At 37.9% G+C, this 22,980-nt stretch overlaps 1 protein-coding gene across 2 annotated transcripts in view; it reads right to left on the bottom strand.

Annotated features, from left to right (window-relative positions):
- LOC102218719 (disintegrin and metalloproteinase domain-containing protein 33-like) overlaps positions 1-22,635 on the bottom strand; it is a 148,617-nt gene extending 125,982 nt beyond the window's left edge. For both annotated transcript variants that reach the window (XM_023345624.1, XM_023345625.1), the window contains exon 1: positions 22,429-22,635. In XM_023345624.1, coding sequence (XP_023201392.1) covers positions 22,429-22,558 — 130 coding nt within the window. In that variant the 5' untranslated portion in view covers positions 22,559-22,635. The remainder of the gene's footprint in view (positions 1-22,428) is intronic.
- Between the last annotated feature and the right edge of the window lie 345 nt (positions 22,636-22,980).

Genomic DNA, 22,980 nt, shown 5'->3' with positions numbered 1-22,980 from the left:
TTATAAGTACAGTACCACTACTGTAATGTGTAAACAGTAAATTACTGCAAATTCAAAACATACAGTAAGTTACTGTAATACTATGTACTATACCCATAATGCAATGCAAATTACAGTAACTACTTGTAAAGACGTCTTATGGTAGTTTTACTGGGCATTTTGTGGTATTTAGCTGTAGAAAATACAGCAAAGGATAACAGTGTGGTTATGGTTATCATAAAATTATAAATGAATGCTAAATCAGAAAAGCTAAAGAAGTTATAAATGTGATTTTGACATTGAGCTTGAAATGGTGTAAAAAGGTGTAACTGCAATTAAAGATCACTGATATGTTGGAGGTAGAGGGTAGGCGAAAGGTTAGGGGAAAAAGGGGAACTAACAGGAGAGCAGAGATGATCAATGCCTTATTTGGAAGCAGAGCCGAAGACTGTCCTGCGCTATGATGTTTGATTCTAGAGAGGAAGAGCTGGAAAATGTTTTATAGGTTGCTGGTAGCCTATATGTAAAACAACATCATTGGGACTTGTCCAAGTCACTAAAACCAACCTGGTTCAATACCAAGAGCAAATTGTAATAAAGAGAAAGAGCGACTGTTAACAAGTGTGTTCTGTGAAACTAGTTGGCTGCAAGCTGCTCAGTCTGGCTAATTCACAGGGGGAAGAAGGTTGGGACACCTGGATGGAGGCCGTCAGAAACCAGGCATCTTTTCTCGATGCCAGCTTAAACAGAGTTTACTTTAGTTCTGGACAGGGCAAATCCCAGCAGATTTAGGAAACTCAATTCACCCGTTAGACGGAGAGCTGATAGCACATCTCCCCTCTCAAAAGAGGAAGTAGAGAGTGAGAGAGTAGAGAGAGAAGGGGGAAGGGGTGTTGCAACAACGACTATATATATATATATATATATATATATATATATATATATATATATATATATATATATATATATATATATATATATATATATATACCTGTCCAGGGTGAACCCCGCCTCTCGCCTGGAACGTTAGCTGGAGATAGGCACCAGCATCCCTCCTGACCCCACTAGGGACAAGGGGTATATATACAGTATATGTATGTGTGTGGCTGTGTGTGTATGTGCGTGTGTATTTTACAGTAGAGTATCTACCACTCAGACTCTAAGCTCTAAGGTGTTCATTGTGTTCATCAGACACAGCCAAATAGTGATCTATAGCCCATCCTGAAGGTAAAAGTCTAAACAGATGGTGTCCAGCATTTGTGGGGTTTGCAGAGATATTAGCTGCTGACAGCATAGTTCTTAAAGAAAAACCATAACACACCATTGCGTAAGGCAACGAGCATTTCTAATCTTATTCTACCACGTTGAACCATTTAAACTTTTGTCAAGAATAATTAACATTTTAGAAATATGTCGTTCTTCTTGAGACATAAAGAACACAGTACCTCAATCTTTTTTCTTCCTTTTTAAAAAAAAATAGAACAAATAACATCAATAGAAATCAAATAACCAAACAGAACAAACAAGCAAAACAAACATAAACTAACAAACACACATGTAGGTATATATTAAAAAGGGTATATTCAAAACAAAACACAGAACATAGTCAATTGGTACCACAGCAAAAATTAAACTGATTAACATGTGAATTAGGATATGCTTTTTCCTTTTGATCTTGGCAGTTATTTTCAAATTTGAATTATTTTTCTATTCTCTGATTAACCTAGCATCACAGATATTTTGAAAAAAGTGGATAAGGGTGGGAAGAAAAAAAAAAAGATTATGAGGAGAGGAAGGCTGAGACTGGAATGACAGAGACTGAATGTCGCGAGACAACTGGAGCCCCATCATAGCAGCGCCCTTTTGCTAGACGAAATTGAACTCTAAGAAGAAAAGAAAGAGGGGAAAAAATGAAGACAAACACCCTGCGAATCCCCACTTATCATTCTGGATCAACTTGAATGCTACCTGAATGAGCGTTGCTACATCTTGTGAGCCATGAGTCCTCCATAGAAACAAGCACAACGGGACTGGTCCACCGATACTCACAGGGACTCACGAGGCGGCAACAATGACTATTGAGGTCAGTGTGCTTGAGTCCATAAACAACAAACTATCCATCCTTAAGTATTACACTCAGACATTAAAGAACTTAAAGCTAGCCTTGAATTTACCCAGAAACACCTCGAAATGGTCCAAAGTGAAAATAAAGAACTCAAATACACTGTCAACGCTCTTAGGATAAGATAAGATACCTTATCTTACCTCCCAAGTTGAAATCATCTCAAACAAAAATAAAATAATGAAAGAAACCATACTGGATCTGCAGAGCCGTAGCATGCGCGACAATTTAATATTCAGTGGAGTACCAGAAAAACCCCAAGGTAACCCAGAACAATCAATTAAAGACTTCATATAATCTGCACTCAAACAGTCTGGCTGTCGGGTCCACCTCATCGGCGCTAAAAACTCTAACAAACTGAGACCCATTGTGGCCAAACTGGAACATTTGAAGCAAAAGAAATTCATTAAAAGTCGTGGAGAGGAATTAAAAGGAACTTCTTATGGGATGAATGACCAATATCAAAAGGAAATCCAGGAAAGATGAAAGAAACTTCTCCCACTTCTCAAACAGTTTTGTGAAAAAGGGAAAAGAGCTTCACTAACTGTGGATAAACTATATGTTATTCTTCTTGAGACATAAAGAATACAGAACACACTCTCAAGACGACCTATTTGAATTTTGATATAAAATAATGCCACTCAGGTTAACTTTTGCTACCTATACATATTGTCACATTCCTAAAATCCTATCATATAGGCAAAAGATAAAATAAAAATTATCGCTTCTTTGTTTCCAAAAGAGGCAGAAAATCATTTTTGGCAAAAAAAAATGACTTAGGCCATTATTTTAGGAAGGTGACAATAAGTAACTGTATATGGACATTTTGTATGTTTATTTTGTGAAAATTCATCTCATTTAACAGTTCAACTTCAACAACAATGTAACTAATATTAAAAATGGCAGCAGAACTTTTCATATTTATTAATTCTTCAGTCTCACCAAAACCCTCACAATGTCCTCTGTATGACATGCTGTCAGTACAGAGGCAGTGCAGCCTGAACACACAATGTACACAGAATTCAGACTGCGTTTTTATTAGCATAGAGGACGCTGTAAATTGTGTTAACTTTATTTAATTCAGGGCACTTTAAAAGGTTTTTATTGAAAAATTTTTCTCCATTTATGTTTGAAGTAGATGCATAAAGTGTTATTATTGTGACTGCTCTCAAAGCAGCACTCTGCCATGTGTAGTCTTGGCAGTCAAATAAACCCGACAAGCTTTAAAGCAGTAAAGAAGACAAGCTAGATGGTAATTGTTTCTTCTCTGTCCTCAAACTGAAAACTACAAGTTGTCATTGGCTTCTATAAATCCTACAGTCATAGTTAATAGATTAGAACGTGTTCCGATGAGGCACATTCTAATGTATTGTCAGATTAATAGCAAGTTTGAAAATATGAAATGAAATGAAAATAACCTTTAATCAGGTATTACACATACTTTTCATTAGGCCCACATTTATGTATTAAAAAAAATAATTTAATTGGTCTGATTTAATTTTTTAATCCTACTAATTTTTATCAGCTATAAGCAGGAAATCCCCATAATTATCAGAAATAAAGATTTAGAAACATTCTACATTATATGTGACTAGTTTCACTTAGCAAATTAAGTTACTGAAATAAATTGTTTTTATCCAAATTAATTATTAATTTAAGAAGGTGAGTAGTGTGTGATGTAGCGTAGGTAATGTAGGTTTGAGTTCTTTGTTTTTACATAATTCTCCATAAATAAATCAGCAACGTACAAAATGCGTGTTTATGCATTTATGGATGGGACAATCCATTACAAATAATCAATGTTGGAACAAAAAAATAAATAGAGTTGATCAGTGAATTAAAATCATATCTGATCCATTCTGATGTCAGATCACTTAAGCTCTCAGCTCTCCTTACCATTTACCCTTCAGGCAGCATCTAATGGGGCTAAGAGCCTCCCAAGTGTGAGGATATCATTTTCTCTGTATTAATTAGTTCCTGTGTTGTCATGTCTTCCCCTTGATTGCTCCCAGCTGTCTCTTGTTTCACCTGATTACCTTCCCTGTGTATTTACACCAACCTGTGTCTCTTGTTACCTGTCGGGTCCTTGTCTTAGATGTCATTGTCGCATGTCATGTTCTATGTCTTGTTTCCAGTGCTACCAGTGTCTGAGTTCCTAGTCTCATTGCTCACCTGTGCTGCCTGGACTTCTGTACACCTTGTTTATTATCATTAAAACCATAATTTTTGCACCTCAACCATGGGTCCAGCCGCGTCAATCCTCACCTATAACTCCAAATCATGACAATAGGACCCGACCAGATACGTGAGGTTCACGTCAAGTAAAAGGAAAAAGAAACTTCAACAGAATGAACCCAGAGGAACTTACACCTCTTCATTTTATTGTAAGAGAGTTCAACCCAGTGGCTCAACCCTGTTCTGCCCAGAGATGACTTGAGGTAGCCACACAATGTGTCATAGCTCTACGGGACTGATCTTCTTGTCCCGACCAGTCCTGCAGAGCCTGGTCGCCTCCTCCATCAACTCCGACTTGATGGAGGAGGCGACCAGGCTCTGTGCTATCAAATACAATAGGGCTTGCCTCCTCCATCAACTCCAACAAGTCGGAGTTGATGGAGGAGGCGAGCTGCATTGTCAGGCAGCTTTTGCTTTGATAATCGGCAAACCACCAACATGTCATGTCTTCCCCTTGATTGCCCCCAGCTGTCCCTTGTTTCCCCTGATTACCTTTCCTGTGTATTTACACCCACTTGTGTCTCTTGTTCCCTGTCAAGTCTAGATGTCATTGTCGCATGTCGTGTTCCAGTCGTGTTACCAGTGCTACCAGTGTCTGATTGCTCACCTGTGCTGCCTGAACTTCTGTACACCTCGTTTATTATCATTAAAACCATAATTTTTGCACCTCAACCATGGGGCTAGCCGCATCAGTCCTCACCTTCAGCTCCAATTCATGACACCAAGTACATCCATCAAAGTGCTTTAACAATAGTGGGCAGCATGGATGCCATCACAGGCTTCCTCCATGTTCTGGTCAGATATGCAACTAAAAAGCACCAATGACCCTACCCCCATCCAATACAATAAACCATTAAGTCTTCTGTTGTTTTAGCATGCTTTGTGTAATATGGGCATTCACAACGGCTTTGGCCTGATATGAATACATAAAACATTTGGTTACTACAAAAGGATAAGAAGGGTGGATTGCTCTAAATTGACTTTTTAAATTCTGACACTGATAGCTTTATTTCTCCAGATTGGGGAAGATCACTTGTTTTCAGCCACGCAGGCAAAGGTCACCATTAATCTTTGATAGCACTGAAAGAAATACAGGAAATGTCAGCAGCAGTTGGCCTACGATGGCTGCAGGCACTAAAGGGAAACATTTCTGTGACATTTGGAGATTTCTGAAAAGGAAAAGGGAAAAACAATAAATTGAGTGGAGTAGGGGAAAGGAGGGGTAAATACATATGTCTAAGGTGGCTCATGATGCTAACTTTTCTAACATGCTAACCTTTTGGAACTGGCTATTTTGTTTGTGATTTGGTGCTTTTTTAAATTTATTTATCATAGCATTTTATACAGAGAGCAAAAAGTTAACTCCTTAAGACAAAAAGTCTCATAAAAATACAGCAATACAAATTGCTAATCATTACATTATATTATAAAGCAACAGCAGAATTCCGATGCAATGTCAGAAAAAAAACCTTTATCCATCAGTGAGAAGGAAAGATGGAACACTATATGATCAACCATTAAAAGACCATAAATTCAGTCAGTCAACTCTAACAGGAAATCCTGACAGATTATCTTTGAAATATATAAATAAATGTCCGATAATGCTGTGAGCTTGTAAAGGACTTATTTGAGCAACATTGTTATCACATGAACATTGACAATGAGCTCAACTCTATATGCATTTCAAATGAGATTTATTAACTGAGGCTTGTTACTCTACAATGATTTACTTTGTAATTTAGAGACAAAATCTGGTGAGAAGCGACAGTTGAGGCTTCAAAACCCAAAAAGGAAACTCATTCAAATTAGATTATACCACAACACAAAATATTTGTTATACATTTTATAAGAAGTTGTCAAAATACATATGGAGTTGGATATAATGTCCAGCCCTTGGACAGTAATGTCGTTACTTAATCCAATGGGGATGTTGTTTTAGACTCATCCACAGAAAACTCAAAAGGTTCTCAAGCACTGACTGGAGGATTTTTTTTCAGTTCACTGAAATTGCTGGTATGAACCACTTTGATAAGAAACACTTTCATCTATGTGTTATGTGTACAGCATTAAAACATGTATGGGTTGCAAAGTAAATAGATGATTTTGTGCATCTGTGAGTGCACTTCAGCTCCAACAATGATCGACTCTCCGCCCACAAAGCTTCCATCTTAACGTAAAGCCAGAGTAACAGTGCCCACTCACTCCACTCGAGCTTACATGAAATGATTTTAATGGTTTTCAGTGAGCTCTCAGAAATGTTAAAAAAAAACAGAAGAAGTGAAACTCTGTATACAAACTGTATACAAAAGGTGTTACATTTACTTTACACCTACGCTGAAATGTCTCACGTTTGAATTTCTGTGTATGTTTTAAACCTTCTGATTTCATTTCTTTTTACTGGTTTAGACGAGTGCCTATGGGAAGAGCCTACAATGTGGCCAAGAAAACATCTGCTTTCAATATTCACTTATAGCCAAAACCAACAAACGACACAGATCTGGAGAATGCCAGTGCGGCCTTCTTTCTGAAGAAAACATTCAGAAAGAATAGGCTGTGTATGCTGAAGGCTAATAGCTTCAGCATACACATTAGAGGCTGGATGGGATGAGGTTCTCCATCAGGCTGCTCCCTTTAAATGATCTACTGCGACTCACTGTGGCTTTGGGGTGTAATAAACACCAGGCAGACGTGATATCCAACATCAGAGTTAACAAATCACTTCTGCTCTGTGCCGCAATTTACCTGGTTAAAACAGTTGCACTGAGGCAATTAGAAGAGCACGGACTCACACTGTACACCAAAACTGAAGATTAACAACAATGGGATTTGGGAACCACATGAGTAAGAGCCAAATGTCAACACCTGTCTTATTCATAAAAATCAGCCACATCCATCCATCCATCCATCCATCTTCTTCCGCTTATCCGAGGTCGGGTTGCGGGGGTAGCAGCTTCAGAAGGGAGGCCCAGACTTCCCTCGCCCCAGCCACTTCTTCTAGCTCTTCCGGGGGAATCCCGAGGCCACAGTGCATGATTTTTATGCACTGTGCTGTCCTCTGAGGACCCATAGGGTTGTTCATAGGAACGGGGTCCTATGACGCCCTCCCCCCAGCCCAGATGTTTGATGCATATACTTTCAATTTTTCTGAAAAAATATTTACATTGTATTTTATTAGTCGTGTTATTTGCTTTCATTTTAATTTTGTAATCCATAGAACCACAATCATCCTTTGTCTTTAGTGAAAAGCATCCATTGATTGCATTCATTCATTAAACTTGACTAAATACATGAAGCCTTTTCAAAAATGGGTGACCCCTATTCCATTATTGTTTCTTCTAATAGATGAAAAAATGACTACAGTAAGAAAAAAAAGAAAAAAATCCAACAGGTGTCAGAGGAACAGATGGTTATGGATTTTGCAAAGAGGATGGAAATGAAGGTGATCAACACATATTTTAAGAAGACGCAGGAACATAGAGTCACAAACAGGTGAACAATATCCTTTGCAGAAAATGCCACATGAAAGGGGTTAAGGATCACAAAGTAGTACAGAGAGAGTCATGCAAATTAGCATAGAGGGGTAGTGTGTAGGATGAAAGTGAAAGAGGAATATAGCACAGGCAGGCCTGAGGATTAGAAAGTTGGAACTGGAGAAGAAAGGTTGCAAAAAATTCAGGTCGGAGCTGAGGAAGGGTAGTGGATTGCTACAACAGGACTGAGAAAGGATGGCTAAAGAGGTGAGACAAACTGGGAGGAAAGTGAGTGAAGGAAGTTCATATCAGAGGAAATAAGACAAGGAAAGCTGGAGTGGAATGATGGGGTGCTGGAAAGTATTCAAAGAACGAAGGTAGCAAAGAAAGCAGCAGCAAAGCCTTCTGCTCTTCAGAAGAAGAAGGCTTCTAAAGAGCGATGCGAGAGGTCAGACAATAAGTAAGGTGAAAATGATCTATCCCTCACTATAAGCTAGAGAGGTACTGGCTGCAGGTCAGGCTGATAAAAGCTAAAGCGTTAGAAAAAGGAAGAAGAATTTGGGCAGCTGAAGAATGAGAAAAATGAGAGAGAGAGGAGGCCAGAGGGGATGGAAAATGGAAGAAGAGGAAGGAAGGAAAATTAGTAAGGATGGAGCTAGATGCTGCTCTAAAGAGCATTAAGTGTGGAAAGATATTTGGCCAAATTACACAATTGTATAGTTATGGAGATGCCTCGTAGAGAGCACAGTGGTGTTTTGGACCAGCTAGTTCGACAGAGTTCTGGAGAGTAAGACAAAGTTGAGTGATTGGGGGAGGAGCATGCTGGTATGATTTTCAAGACCAGAGGGATGTACAGAGTTCTAGTAATTACAGAGGGATAAAGTTGATGAGCCACATAATGAAGTGCAAGGAGTTGTTAAAGTGAGGCTAAGATCAGTGAGCAGCAGTTTGGTTTCATGCCCAGAAATTATACAACAGATTACACTTTTGCTCTCAGAGTTCTAACAGAGTGGTACAGAAAAGAACAAGCTCCACTTTGTCTTTGTGAACCTAGAAAAAGCACAGGATAGAGAAACTGTGGTACTACATGGGTCCAGAATGCCATTGATGAGGTGAGCAGTAGGAGTCATTGGGGGTTTCAGGTAAGGATGGGGTTCTATCAGTAATAAATTCAGAGCCCCTTCTTATTTGCAATTGTAATTGATGAACTGTCAGAGAAGGTCAGACAGGATGCTCCATGGGCCAGATGTTTGCAGATGACATTGTAGTCTGTGGTGATAATAGCGAGTAGGTGGAGGAGAACATAGAAAAGTGCAAATGTGAAGTTGAAAGAAGTAGAAGAAGTGAAAGTGTAACACTAGTTAAGGCTCAGCGCCTGACTACGGCCAAATATGGTAATAGAATAGGCAATCAGAAGTATGTTCAGCTGAAGAGCCTGTGTGTGTGAATAAAACACCATCAGACAGAAAGTAAGTTTAAGTTATTGTATTCAAATTTATATGAACCGGTTTTCCATTGCATATGTTTAGGAAGGCATTTGATAATAATAATAATAATAATAATAATAATAATAATAATAATAATAATAATAATAATAATAATAATAATAATAATAATAATAATAATAATTAGATGATTATAAGCAATAAACACAACAACAGGAAAAACGAAAACAACCAAAAATAAAATAGACCCCGATGACACCCAAGAGTTTTTTTTCTAATTCTAGTCCATTCTTTTGTATGCAGGATGATTAATGGTCATCAATCAATAAACCGAATGTTTTTAAAACAGAGGGTGGAAAAAAAGCCTGACCTAAACAAGGTCATAAGTAAAAGGAATTAATGTTCACATTTAAACGAGGTTTAACTGTTATCCAAAATAGCTAAACATTCATCAAAAAATGATATATTCTATAAAGCATTGCTCAGGAATCTTTCAAATGAATTTCAAGTTAAAGATCAAATATAACTTTCAAGTTTAATTGACATTAAAGTCAATAAATACATAAGTATTGTTTCAATAAACAACAATCAATTGTTTTGTTTTGTTGCGCAACTTCAAATAAGTGAACCAATTCCAGAGTTCTATAGGCCGTTTGCTCAATCAATAAAAAACTAAAAATATCCTAAAGGTACAAATTTACAAAAATCAAAGAGCTTATTTAATACTTTTAGGATTCATCATCTATTCAACTACAAAATTAACAAAAGGAGAATGATCTTTTAATCTATAAGACCATTTTTAAGTCGCCAATACATTGATTTTGAGTGAACGTTTCGCCGCCACATTTCTACATACTAAAAAAAACAAAGTACGTAAAATAAATGACTCACCATCGAGTGGTTGCCAGAAAACACACGCTATAATCCTTGGGCTATGTTAATTTGGCTCGATTCAGCAGTATTCTGCAGCAATTTTAGAAAACGCCAAGCACAAACAGCTAGCCACAGTGACAACAAGAGCAGTGGCATGAATAACATTGAAGACAACAATAAATGGTAGGAGTTTGATGGTTTGTTTTTGTTTTTTTAAACAACGTGCAGCTGACTCCACCAGAGCTCTCACAGCATCACACGGCTCAGAAAAGCTTGTGTCATTCCAACGGGTTGAATCCATAGCTCTAAAGTAAAATCACCGAATACAATTTCCCCAAACCGCCGCATATGTGGCCGCTCCCAAGTAGGCAGGGCTTGACGCTGCAATGCGTAAGATGGGGACATGATAGATGAGTGATAGCACTATGACTGAATTATGAATATATCTCATGTAAGTGTTTACATTTATGGTTTACAAGATTTTTAATAACATTGCATGAGCAAGTTTATTCACATGTGATTTTAAGTTTATTCCTTATTTAATATAAACGTTGCAATTGCGACATTGTGGGGCTTTTTTTTACATTATCAGAATTTAGACAAAGATTTGCTCACATTTGTAATGGAAACATAGCTAGTGGCACTGTCTGGAAGACCAGAGGCTGAGATGGAGTTGACAGAGTTGGAGATGCTGACTTACTTTTGTTGGGATCGGTATAGACAGGATTAAAAATTAGCAGATTAAAGGAACAGCTGAGGATGGGCAGTTTGGAGATAAAGTTAGAGAGGCAAAGTTGAGATGGTTTGAACATGCTCTGAGAAAAACTGTGGATTCTTTGGAAAGACAATAATGTTGGAGATGGAATTGCAAGGCAGGAGATAAAAAAGGTAGACCCCAGAGAAGACCTATGTTTATAGTTAAGCAGGTAAAGATAATCACAGTAACTTAATTTGTGTTTTTAATTTTAAAAAATATGTTTGTGTTTGACATAATATAAATGTTACTTTTTAAATCTGCATGCCAAAACTGCTATGCATCAAAGAAGAATAGAGGAATATGAAAAGTACTTTTCCTAACTATATAAAATAATTAATAAAATCTAGGATATGTGTATTATGGTTGTTTAAAAGTGGACTAGGAAATTAAATCCCTAAAAATTAACTAAACCTAAGAAACATGATTAAACTGGAGTAACAAACAACTAAACACAAGAAATAAACATAATAAACTAGAATCACTGAGGAAGGACTGAACTAAAGAAAAACAGAAACAAGACTGATCAAGAAAGAAACTAAGCAATACAAAATAAACAAACCCCAAAACAACACATAATCCTAGTTCCTATCCTATCATAGTTATGTGTCTTGGAAAGTCACACTTTGAAATGAGTGTTCAAATCATATTTTATAAAATTTCTGTGGACAATGTGTTTGGTGATGCATTTGTATTACTGTGCTTATTTACCTAGATTGTTCGTTTTGTTCATATGTGACTAATTTAACAAACATGAAAGTCATTTCCTCTCATAACCTTTTGATTACTGGATGCCCTTCTGTGGACTTGAAGAGTTTGCAGCAATATTTGTTTAGCGACAGATGACACTGTAGAAAAGCAATCCTTTGTGTTATTGTTTTAGTGTATGTCTGTCAGATAACTATGTTACTATGCTTTCCTTACAAAGCACTACATGATCATACCTTTAGTGTCCACTGCAGAACAAATTCCCAATAAAAAAAAATAGGGGTTTTAGTCTTGGTCCTCGGCGCTTACAGCCTCCTGTGTTTTCAGATATTCTACACTCCAAAATACTTTTACTTGATGACATGCCAATGGGGTAATTCAACCATTAAAGCAGCTCTATTGATAGAAAGTAAACAGTTCTGAGAATTATGATTGGGAAGCACTACTACAGGCCATGTTTTGCAAGCCCAACCTTTCTAGATTACCTGAGGTGAAAAATAATTAAGATGTCCCTTTAGTTATGACAGAAAGAAAAAGATCATTTGGGTTCATTGATAGAACCCAAATGTTTGTTCAGTGCTAGAATTCATGAAATCAGGTCACAAATTTCATGTGACACAAAGTCAACATTAAAGAGCTTAAAGCACATCTAGTTTGGAGCCTTACCACTGAAGAGGCTCCAGTGGTAAACCAGGGCTGGTGTCTGAAATGATTCTTCACTGGTTCTGTCAAACCAAATCATCAAAGATTTCTTTAGGTTTTGCACAGGTTGAACACCACTATGAAACCATGAAACCACTTTATAACTTCACTTAATGCTCTCTCCAGTATGTGTTTGAACAACCCTCTGTTGTAATTAGGCCTGTCGCAATAATACATTTTCCTGGATGATAAATTGCCCCAGAAATTATAGAAAGAAAGAATATTATTGTAATTTTGAGGCCATTTTCAACTAATATAATAATATGTTTTCAAAATAAGGAACAAATCATGTCTTGTTTTAAATGTATACATTGATGTAACTACTTTTACCTTTGACAAAAGTAGTTACAAAATTACTTTTATGTGGTGTTGGTGGGGCCATAATTCACCATCTCATGTATGCTGATGATCTGGTTATTTAGTCCATGCAGTGCTGGTCTTCAACAGTTATTGAAGATCTGCTCACAATATGGTCAGAAGAACAACATTATGTACAAGGCACTGAAACATTTCATCATGATTATAAACACATGGGAGGATCAGAAGTTGGTACTTTCTGGCTTCTCTTTAATTGATTTATTGCTTATTGTGACAGGCTTAGTTGTTATCTGAATCTTTTGAGAATCACATTGCTGCAATAAAAAGAAGTCAATAATGTTAATAAATTAACACAAAAACAAGCAAGGATCGCAAACGCAGCTCTATTCCAGGAATCGACCTGAAGCAGGCAAACGTATTCTGAATTGTAACATTTTTGTTACTTTGGATCTGTGTTAAATCTGTATCATTGACGTCTTAAGCAAAGTGGTTTAAAAGTAGAAGTAATTCAGGAGTTTCAAACATGATGCACACAATGTTTTGGTCTTGTTATGTTCACCTCCTGCTACCTGAGAAGCATGCAGCATGGCTCCTCTAAAAGGCTGTGCTACTTGAAGTGTACAGCTTTAGGAGTCGGAGTAAAAGCGTCAAAGGACTGACTGACTATGCAAATTATGGCCTTTCATTAGCAGAGTGAAGAGTTCGGGGTGGTGAGAGTTTCCAGTTTAGTCATTAAAGCACCATCACCTGTCCTTCTCCACACTTCATATATTGTGTTTTTTCGCTCATACTGTTCCTTGCTCTGTGATCCTTAGGGGACCTCTGCCAGCCAACAGATAAAGCTGGAGGATTTGCGCTCACTCCCAGCAGTCACCCAAGCAGCTATCAGGGATGGTTGCAGAGAAGAAAAATACAATAAAAGGCATCTATATCTGTCAAGTGACCCCATGGCTGTAATACAAAGTGTGGAATATAGTAGAAAAAGTGTGGGTAAGGGGAGGAAGAATAATACTGTACATGGCAAATTTGTTACCTTGTAGAGAAATGATCAGCATGGAGTGGGCTCAGGAGGAAGAGATGAAGTAGATTCTAACAACTTAGGAAGCCAATCAGATATTTTATCCAATTTAAAACTGCCCTTGCTTGCACTGTTAACCTTTCTGAAAACAGATGGCTTCTGATATCTTTGCACTGACAGAGTTACTCCTGCTCCATATCATGCAGACCCAGCTGTACTTGGCACCCTTTCCGTGCAGATGTCAGTCTGAGTGGAAGGTATGTTTTAGCACAATTAGGGGGACATGGAGTTGAAAAGACAAAAATAGGAACAAAAACAGATTTTGGATTCAAACAATCACAAAAACAATGTCGTCTTAATACAAATTATTTTCTAGCATTAGTTTTTTAAAGAACATTAGCAAGTATGCGTTGATTTTGCAATGTTTCCTGAATGATGCTCTTCTTTTCCAAGGCTGAGCCCACATACTTCATGCAGTCACATTTTGATTGGTCTGTTAGGGTCAAAACTTTGAAGAATGTTTATTTCCTCCAGCATGGGTTGCTGTTGGTATTAGAACCTGCTGCAGGTCCATTCTGGGCACTCAGAAGGCACAGAACGAACACACTGTTGTGTTTGAAGGTTTATAGATTCCTCACAGACAAAAGTACAACTTCTTCTTTTATGTTTATTATGAAATTTTACAAATCTGCAAGTCAGAGCTTCTATTCTGAATAATGTCTGGTGCATCTAAGCACAGGTCATGATCAGATTAACTTTGTGCCCTTAGGACTGATACATTTGGATTATCTCATCAGAATACATTTTAATCTAATCAAAGAATTTGCACATGTCGACATAGCTACTGTAAGGTGATGATCGAACTTTATTTTCTTATGACATTCGGAAACAAAAAGCAGACATGCAATAGTGTGATTTTTGTGAAATTTTCAAGGTTAAACTACTGCAATAAATAAATAAATAAATAAACTACCTTTATGGCTTTTCACACATTTTACCAGGTATGCCAACAAATTGTGTCCTTTATATTGATGAACATGTATTAGTTCTACTGGCAGATTATTTCACTTATAACAAAAAAAATCCATGCTATAAGTGAAATAATCTGTCAAATAGAGCAAGTACAGTTTTGTCAATATTAAGGAATTTCTGACTTAAAACAAGCCTCTATATTTTGTTGAAAAGTTACTTATACGTTAGTTTTGTCTTATTTTAAGCGTACTAAGATATTTACACTAGAAACTAAGCTAAAACTACTTGGTAAGATTTTGTGTTTTTGCAGTGTAATGGAATACTTACTTAAGCTTCCATTGCTCAATTCCAGTTCATGTCAAAATATAAAAAGCAAACCACACAGTGCATCACTCACACTCTCAACATGTGTAAGTAGAGTACTGCTTGGAGATGTTCTATTGTGCTATTGAGTTATGGCTATTCCCTAAAGCACCTTTCTTTCTTACAAGCAGGATGATTGCTTAACTATTCCAAGGAGAACTGCACTCACATCCACTTCAGAGGATATCTCTTTTTTTTTAAAAAAAAAAAAAAGCACTCCATCTCTAACTTACTCTTCATAAAAAAAATCATGATAAAGAATTTACAAAAATACTATATACAAATTACAAATATACCAAAAGTTAGAGGCAGTTTTAACAAAATGAGGTATCATACTTTTAAAAGAGTAGAGAAGGAGGACTTTATAACTGGAAAGATAGAAAAGAAAAATGATAGCACAATGTTTTAAAAGATTGCTAGAAGTAATGAGTGTCTTGTTCAAGTTTAAAAATCCTGGCAGCCCAGAGTTTCAAAATCCTTCAACTGTTTAAAAATATATTTTTTTAAATGAAGAAGACCATAAATCAGCAGTACATTTCTTAACAGGGAGATGTGATGCCCATAGTGCCTTATTCAAAACTAATGCCCCTTCTCCATAGTCTCACTTTTATAAAAAATAAATAAATAAGTAAAAACATTTCTTCAAATATTTGTTGAAACTCTCACTATGTTGTGTTGTGGGTATGACACAGATTATATGTGGAAGAATCAAGCTCCTCTGTCTTCTCTCAGTGCTAACTAAAAACAACCAATCACAGCCAGGAGTGATTAGTGATCATTCCCATGCTCAAACAGCTCCCCCCTACACTCTCATTGGTCTCTGCTGCGATACAGCCTCTCCCCATGAGGAGAGCCTGTTGTGAATGCTATGGCTAGTTAGTATGGCCACCAATAACGTTGGGAAAACAGTTTTCCGTTTTTACCATCTAATGGTGTAGTTGCACATTTAGCACGAGGTTACCTGACCTCATGAACGTAAAATCAGGAGGAGATCAGAGATCTCTTTTTTTTCCCAGATTATCTGTATCATATTGTAGAATGATACAGATAATCTGGTGACAGTTTTAACAAATATGTAAAAAAAAATTAAAAAAAACATGATTTTATGAAAGCCATCCAGAGATTATAGCTGTAGTACGCATTGGCAGTGTGGTCCTCACTAAGTGGGGTGAATCCAGGCAGGAATGTGGGAATGTGGGCGATTCATGAGCGCATGGGAGCTGTGGACGACGCTCTGATGATGTCATCTGGCGTGCACACCTTTGGGCAGTCATTTTCTCCAAAATCTCTTGGTATATTTGTTTGTTTACAGAATGCACCGACACTGAAATAACTTCTTAAAAGCGATAAAAAAGGTTTGATTGCTACAATCCCAGTAAAGGTTTTCCATTTGCTATTGATAAAGGTATTTATTACATTATCTTTCCAAAACATAAAAACAGAATTAGTATAATTCTGTCTTACCTTCTTGAGAGCTACCTGCATCATTCCAAATCAGAAACAAACTTCTTCATTTCAGGAAAATTATTTTTAGACCTAAATATTCTGAGGGGTAGGGATCATTTCAACCTTAACTATACTGTATATATACATAATCTGAATGACTTTTATCTCCCATTTCCACAAATCCCCTCAGACTTTGCCACTTCACTTCTCTCTTCTATCTCGCCTCTCTATATCCATGGATTTTTAAGTTGGTGCCACTGTAAATGAACAGCTAGGTGAGATAGATTTCTTCATATCTCTTTTCTTTCTAGGACTTTTCCCAGCATTGAAACAGTGATATGCATCAGTCAGAAGCACTCAGAATGGAATAAGAGGTTTGACTGTCCCTATGCTGATGATTGTTTGAGGTTAGGATCTCCTTATCTCAAACCTACCAGCTGCTTTGTAAGAGATCCTGAAAAACGATATTGCTGTTTCTAAAAGTTAGATGAGTTGGATAGAAATACCAGCCTGGCATCTCCAAACCTATGCTGAATATGCTTAAACTGAGTTTACTGTGAACACCTGCTTATTAGCAACTGGTTCAAATGTAAATGATAATAAAGGAAAATCTGTTTGTCTCTAGTTCTCAAAAGGTTTCTAACACTTCGGTCAAAGGTCATTAGTTTATGATCTTCAGCTTCTAAAGAAAACTTAAAAAACTTTAGCATTTCGAATCACTTAAGGCGGTGGTCCCCAACCCCCGGGCCGCGGACCGGTACTCGTCCGTGGACCAATTGGTACCGGGGCGTGCAAGAAATAATTAAATACTTCCGTTTTATGTGTTGAGTCTGGAGGATCTTTTATTTTGAAAATCCTTTAACCGGATTCTGTCGGTTACGTCTTGTGCGCCAACATTGAGCCCACAAGCAGCAGAATGAGTTAGAAACAGAAGCAACAGCATCGGTGTCGGTCGTCTCGAAATTGTAATAACATGTGTAAGACATGTTCTACGTGAAGCAGTTCTATGCTCTTGTTCAGACATATCAGTTTAGTTTTTCCTCCTTTTTCATTTTTTGAAAAAAAAAAAACACTTTACTGTAGTATACTATCATAAAAAATTAAAAAAATTATTTTTATTTTTATTATGACCAACCATGCTTTCAAAAACCTCAACTTCTACTTGTCCAGCACATCTACTTGTCTCAGATGTGCTGCAGCTGAAAAATTAAAAAAATTATTTTTATTTTTATTATGACCAACCATGCTTTCAAAAACCTCAACTTCTACTTGTCCAGCACATCTACTTGTCTCAGATGTGCTGCAGCTGACAGCAGTGAAGGTAAGGAAAGGATATTTCAGCCATCAAAGAACAATAACTGTTATATGTCTCTGAACTTTGGACTTTACAGCTGCACAAGCAACATTTTTGAAGACAGAACTTTGTTCTGTCCTCACTCAGAACAAAGAAAAACTACAAGAGCAGTCCTCTCCTCCAGCTGCTACTGGCTGCCTAGCAACTAATAGTAAGAAAATAAACAGCTAGCACTATTCAGAATAGTCTGGTTTAACTGGTTATTGGTGGTGGAGCAGGGGTTAAGCACAGCCCAAGCGGACAGTCCTTGCAGTTTTGATTCCTGGTCTGGTGAACTTTGCCGCATGTCTTCTCTCTCTTTCATTACCCTACTTTCGTGTCATAGCGCTTTCAAATACAGGCCACTAGAACCAAAAAAAAAAGGCTTAACTGGTTACCAGCTCTGCCTTGACAGACTGGCGACCTGTCCAGGGTGTACCCTGCCTGCCTCTCGCCCGGAACGTTAGCTGGAGATAGGAACCAGCACGCCTATCGACCCTACTAGGGACATGGGTGTTAGAAAATGGATGGATTGGATGGATGGATGGATGCCAGCTCCTTAAATGTGTTAGACAAACACCATAAAATCTGATAACACTCAGCAAGACAACCACAACAATAAGATGAAGATTTAATGCACTATTTTTAGGTGGCTATAGAACCACATGCAGGCATATAGAGAGCTCTGAACCTAAAGTAATTTGAACCTAAAGTAATTTGAACCTAAAGTAATTTGAACCTAAAGTAATCTACCCACAGTATATTTCTGTGATACATGCAGATGCTTCCATGTGAACATTTGGGCTGGTAGTGGTCACCAGTAACTGATATTTACCGATATTATACTCTTTAAACACCCTGAGAAAACGATAACTCTGCCAGACATTGCTTCTCTGCTTCTGCTTCTCTTCTTCTAACCTAATGTCATCTGGCGGGGTGCTTCAGCTAAGCACTTCACCGCTATCACTGTCACATGACCAAGCAAACACCATGTGACCAACACCCTCCCCACTCCAGACACACAAACATAAACAATAAAATGATTAAAATAAACATCAGTTATTAATACCAGACCAGTTTTAGTTAGTACCAATACCGATATGTAAAAATAAAATCTAACAATGTCAGACATGCGAATGCTAATGTTAAAACCCAGCTTTAGTTTATCCCCAACAAATATTTATAAAGGAAATATTTTGGTGAGAATAGGATAAATTTATGAAAAATATTTCAATTACTACCCACTCTTAGTGGGTCTAAGACTGGCAGCATATTTCTGAAATGTCAGCTGGACATGTTGGCACAAGTTGGCAAAGTTGTGCAAATTAATTAGAAAGTTAGAAAAGTTTTGCTTTTTTTACTTTAAAAACTGTGGTTTTGCAGAGAGAATTAATAATAAAATTCTGATCGTAATTTCATTCTAAAAAAATCAAATATTGCCAACTCCTGAAGATAATATTCATCAGGCGATGAATGGATAATGTCTCAGTAAAACAATAACTCCTTTTTAATTGAGTCTTTGAGTAAATAAATCGAAATTTTCTTTTCCTTAGTTTTTGCAAAATGGTCTGAGGCTGATTTTGCTGGGAGGGGGGTTCACCATAAACTATAGTTTAACTCTGACTCTTTTCTGTCTTGTGTTGTGCTGTGTAGAAAAGGACACAACCTTTCTGCATGCACTATTTACCACATGAGCTAGTCTGAGGGTATTTAAGCCCTCACTCTCTCAGTATGGCCAATCAATGTCATAAATCTGAGTTTTTTCTTCTTCCCTTAGAGATTTTCTGTTCCTGCAATGTTGCCTTGCATGTTACACAGAGAGAAAACAAAGGACCTATTGAGTTACCCTCCAGTAAGTGCTTATGTTGGGGTCTGGTGTTAGTTCAATAAAGCTAAAAAGTGAAATAAAGTGTCCGTCTCTACACAACAGAGATACAAAGGTCACACATTAAAATCAGATGCAAGCAGCCCTCCTTTGAGCTGAGTGTGGCTTGTCCTTTTGCTCTTCCTCCAGGGAGGAGATATAATCAAACCATTGATGTCTCCATGAGGCAGAGATCACATCCTCCACATTCAAGTCTCTGGGGACGAACTCTGCTGTGAGCTGAATCTGTGTGCTTACAGCCTGCTTCCTATTAAAAATAACACCAGGAAATGTATTAAATGTCATAAAACTAATTTGTTCAACATGCAAAGCAAACTGATGAAGTTCATTGACACTACAGGTTTAGTTGTTATTATCCAAGACCTTATTAAGCTCATTACTTTAGTGACAGTGAGTGAACCAGACAATGAGTCTGCAGGGACTGATATCCTGTTATTTTGGAGCACTTTAACCTGAACTGTTGCTGGTTATTTACACATTAAAGAACCACTTGACAAAATATCTGTGTATTCCCAGGCTGGTTAATGCATAAAACGATGACAAACGCTATATATTTTCAAAATTCAAGCTTATTCAAGCTCTCTTTTATTACAGAACGAAAGCATAGCGAGCAACTCTCTGGAAGCTCTCCATCTACTATACACACTGAATATTCACTAAGCATAAACATTACAGCAGGAAACTGAATAATGACCAGAGGAGGCCACGCTGCAGACCAGAAGAGGCTTGAAAAGCCTTTCCGTAGGTTGTACAAGTAACAAACACACAACAGCTCTACCAGCAGCAACATTTTTGCCAGCTACGCAGCAAGTCCCTGTTTACTACCGCCAGCACCCCCAAATAAAAAGCCTTCAACTGTTCTCAAAGACTGCCAGAAAGATTCCTGTGGGCTAGGAGAACAGACCCCGCGTTGCAAAGCATGTGGAGTCCATCCTCTGGCTGGGCTGAGCACAGTTGATGCTAAATGGGCCATACTGGAGGCAGATACTGTAGAGAAAACTGCTGAGCACAAGTTCATACAAAACCCAAGAGGGTGCACTAGGAGTTCGGAGGGATTTTTAAACCTTTCTGATGGCATGGCCAAAATTAAAGGAAAGTACAACTGACAAGCAGAAAGCAGCATGGGGGCCAGGGGGTTCATACAGGTCTTCATTAATTTTCAATTCACTTTGATTTAGTATATTTAATTGTCCAATTCCCAACTAAAGGGAGTGAGTAAAACACCAGCCACAGCTGTAGCAACCCGCCATGCTGTGGGCTCAGCTCAGGAGGCTTCCTGTTCCTTAGACAGCAATTGACTGTCATGGCTGGAAGAGCAACAGAACACAGGTCTGGGTCATACTTAATAGCAATAATTTATTACTTTCACCTAAGTCCCCACAGTTTGGACTTTATGGGTCCAGAATCTCAGAGTGTTTTCAGAGTTTCAGCTAGACGAACACAAACAGACGGCTGAAGGAAGGTCTCTCTCTGTCTTGTTTAAAGAAAAACAAATTAAGCTGTATGGAAATAAAACATGGAGAATCACTGCACAGTCGCAATGGACTCACCAAATGACCTCTGGAGACAATAAAACATGGAGAATCACTGCACAGTCGCAATGGACTCACCAAATGACCTCTGGAGACAGGCAATAGTCCCTCCATGGAGTGTGGCAGTGTTGCTGAGAGCCTGATTAAGACTCAGTGTTACAAAGAACAGCACAATGCTGCTGATGGGATACTTAGCGGCAACATAGTCTGCTTTGCCTCAGGCTGGTCATGCTTAACTACATCATCTATACTCTTCTTTTTTTTTCAATAGAGCATATTGTTCTAGTGTGGTGAACCTGTGTTGTTTTTAGGTTCACATGACCAGAGGGTCATGATGCTGTTCGGTTACACAGTTAGCTTTGTCCTCTGAGTAAAGGGAGGAGCTGTATACTATGGCATAGTACCCTACATTAGTACAGAAACGTTGTAAACTTGCAACAAAGCAGAGCCGAAGACAAAATACATTTTAGAGTTGGCAGAAATATCAGTAAACTCAATCAAAAAATGACCTCAGCTGTATGGGAATCTGTGCTCCTTCGTGGTGTGTCAGCCTCACTCTGAACTCTGCCTTTTATGGACACAGTGGAACGGCGCTGCCTCCTTATTTCAACTAAAAGAATAGTTTGAACGTTTGTAAAGAAACGAGTTCTTTAAGGCATCTTTCATAAAGTGACTTAGTTGTTAATATAATGACTGTAGTGTCTCTAGATGTTTCGAAGATGATAACGCATATTTAAGTCCAGCTGAAATTTGAACAGTGTAAGTGCGAAACAGAACGAAAAGTGTTTGGTTCCCGTTTATAAATAAAATTGCTCATTTCTAAAAACAAAAAAGTGATATTATGGAATAACTATAAAGCGTAATTTCGCCATAACCGCCTAAACTTTTTTTAAAACCTTCTTCCTCTTTGTGCAACAGAGAGAGCAGCGGATGAAGACGGCAGCGGTTATTGTGCGGTTATGAACCCGTGTTTCGGCCTCAGATTGATAAATCCCATCGAAAGCTGTCAGGTTCTCGCGGCTTCGCATCTTAATCAAAGCTTTTCTGAACGAGAACATTTGAAGGGTGAAACTTGGAGCGCGCGCTCCGTTTGACAAAAGTTGGAGCTCTGTCACTCTACATCATTTCACCAGTTCACTTACTCTATTTGTTTGAGCTACACAATTTACTGCCTACATCTAGTTGTTTTCACACTAAGCCACGGAGCTTTAAAGGAAAATGCAGCCATCGGAAGAAGTTTTCCAGCAGTATGTTCGCTCCTTCTTTTCTTTACCTTGTTCTCCTGGCTCTCCATTGGTGATTTCCAGTTGGCCGTTCAGCAGAAAAAAACAAAGCAAAAACAGCAGACGTCCATTTTTTGCCGGTGATATTTGGGCATTTTTCTGCCTGTGTTTACTGTACATCCCTGTTTCCCTCGGTGGCTCCCCGCCGGCAGTCCTCCCTTTCCCCGCTGTCGCCCAACTCTGCCTCCCTCTCGCCTCCGCCAAGCGTCAAACCAAGAGAAACTGCGCGAGAGCACTTCCTCCGCGCGGCTTCGACATAAAATTCATCCTAGTGTCAGTCTCATGAAAGAAATGGAAAACGAGAAGATCCCAATAGTTTGTCTCCTTTAAATGACATAAGCTTCTCTCTTTCATAAAGAAAGAGGGGAGGGGGGCAACTTGATAACTCAATCATAACTAATTGTATTAATGGTAGTACAACAGAAAATTTTCAGTAATTGAGTCATTTTAAAGTGACTTTTTAAAATTATTATTGTTAGTTTTATATATTTGCAGTTGTCCTGTTAATAATGTTGCATTATAGTGTTATATTTATTTTATAC

The sequence above is a fragment of the Xiphophorus maculatus genome, chromosome 14 (assembly GCF_002775205.1).
Source record: "Xiphophorus maculatus strain JP 163 A chromosome 14, X_maculatus-5.0-male, whole genome shotgun sequence".
Lineage (NCBI taxonomy): Eukaryota > Metazoa > Chordata > Actinopteri > Cyprinodontiformes > Poeciliidae > Xiphophorus > Xiphophorus maculatus.
Note: the sequence above shows the minus strand (reverse complement) of the source record. Positions and strands in the feature narration are given on the sequence as shown.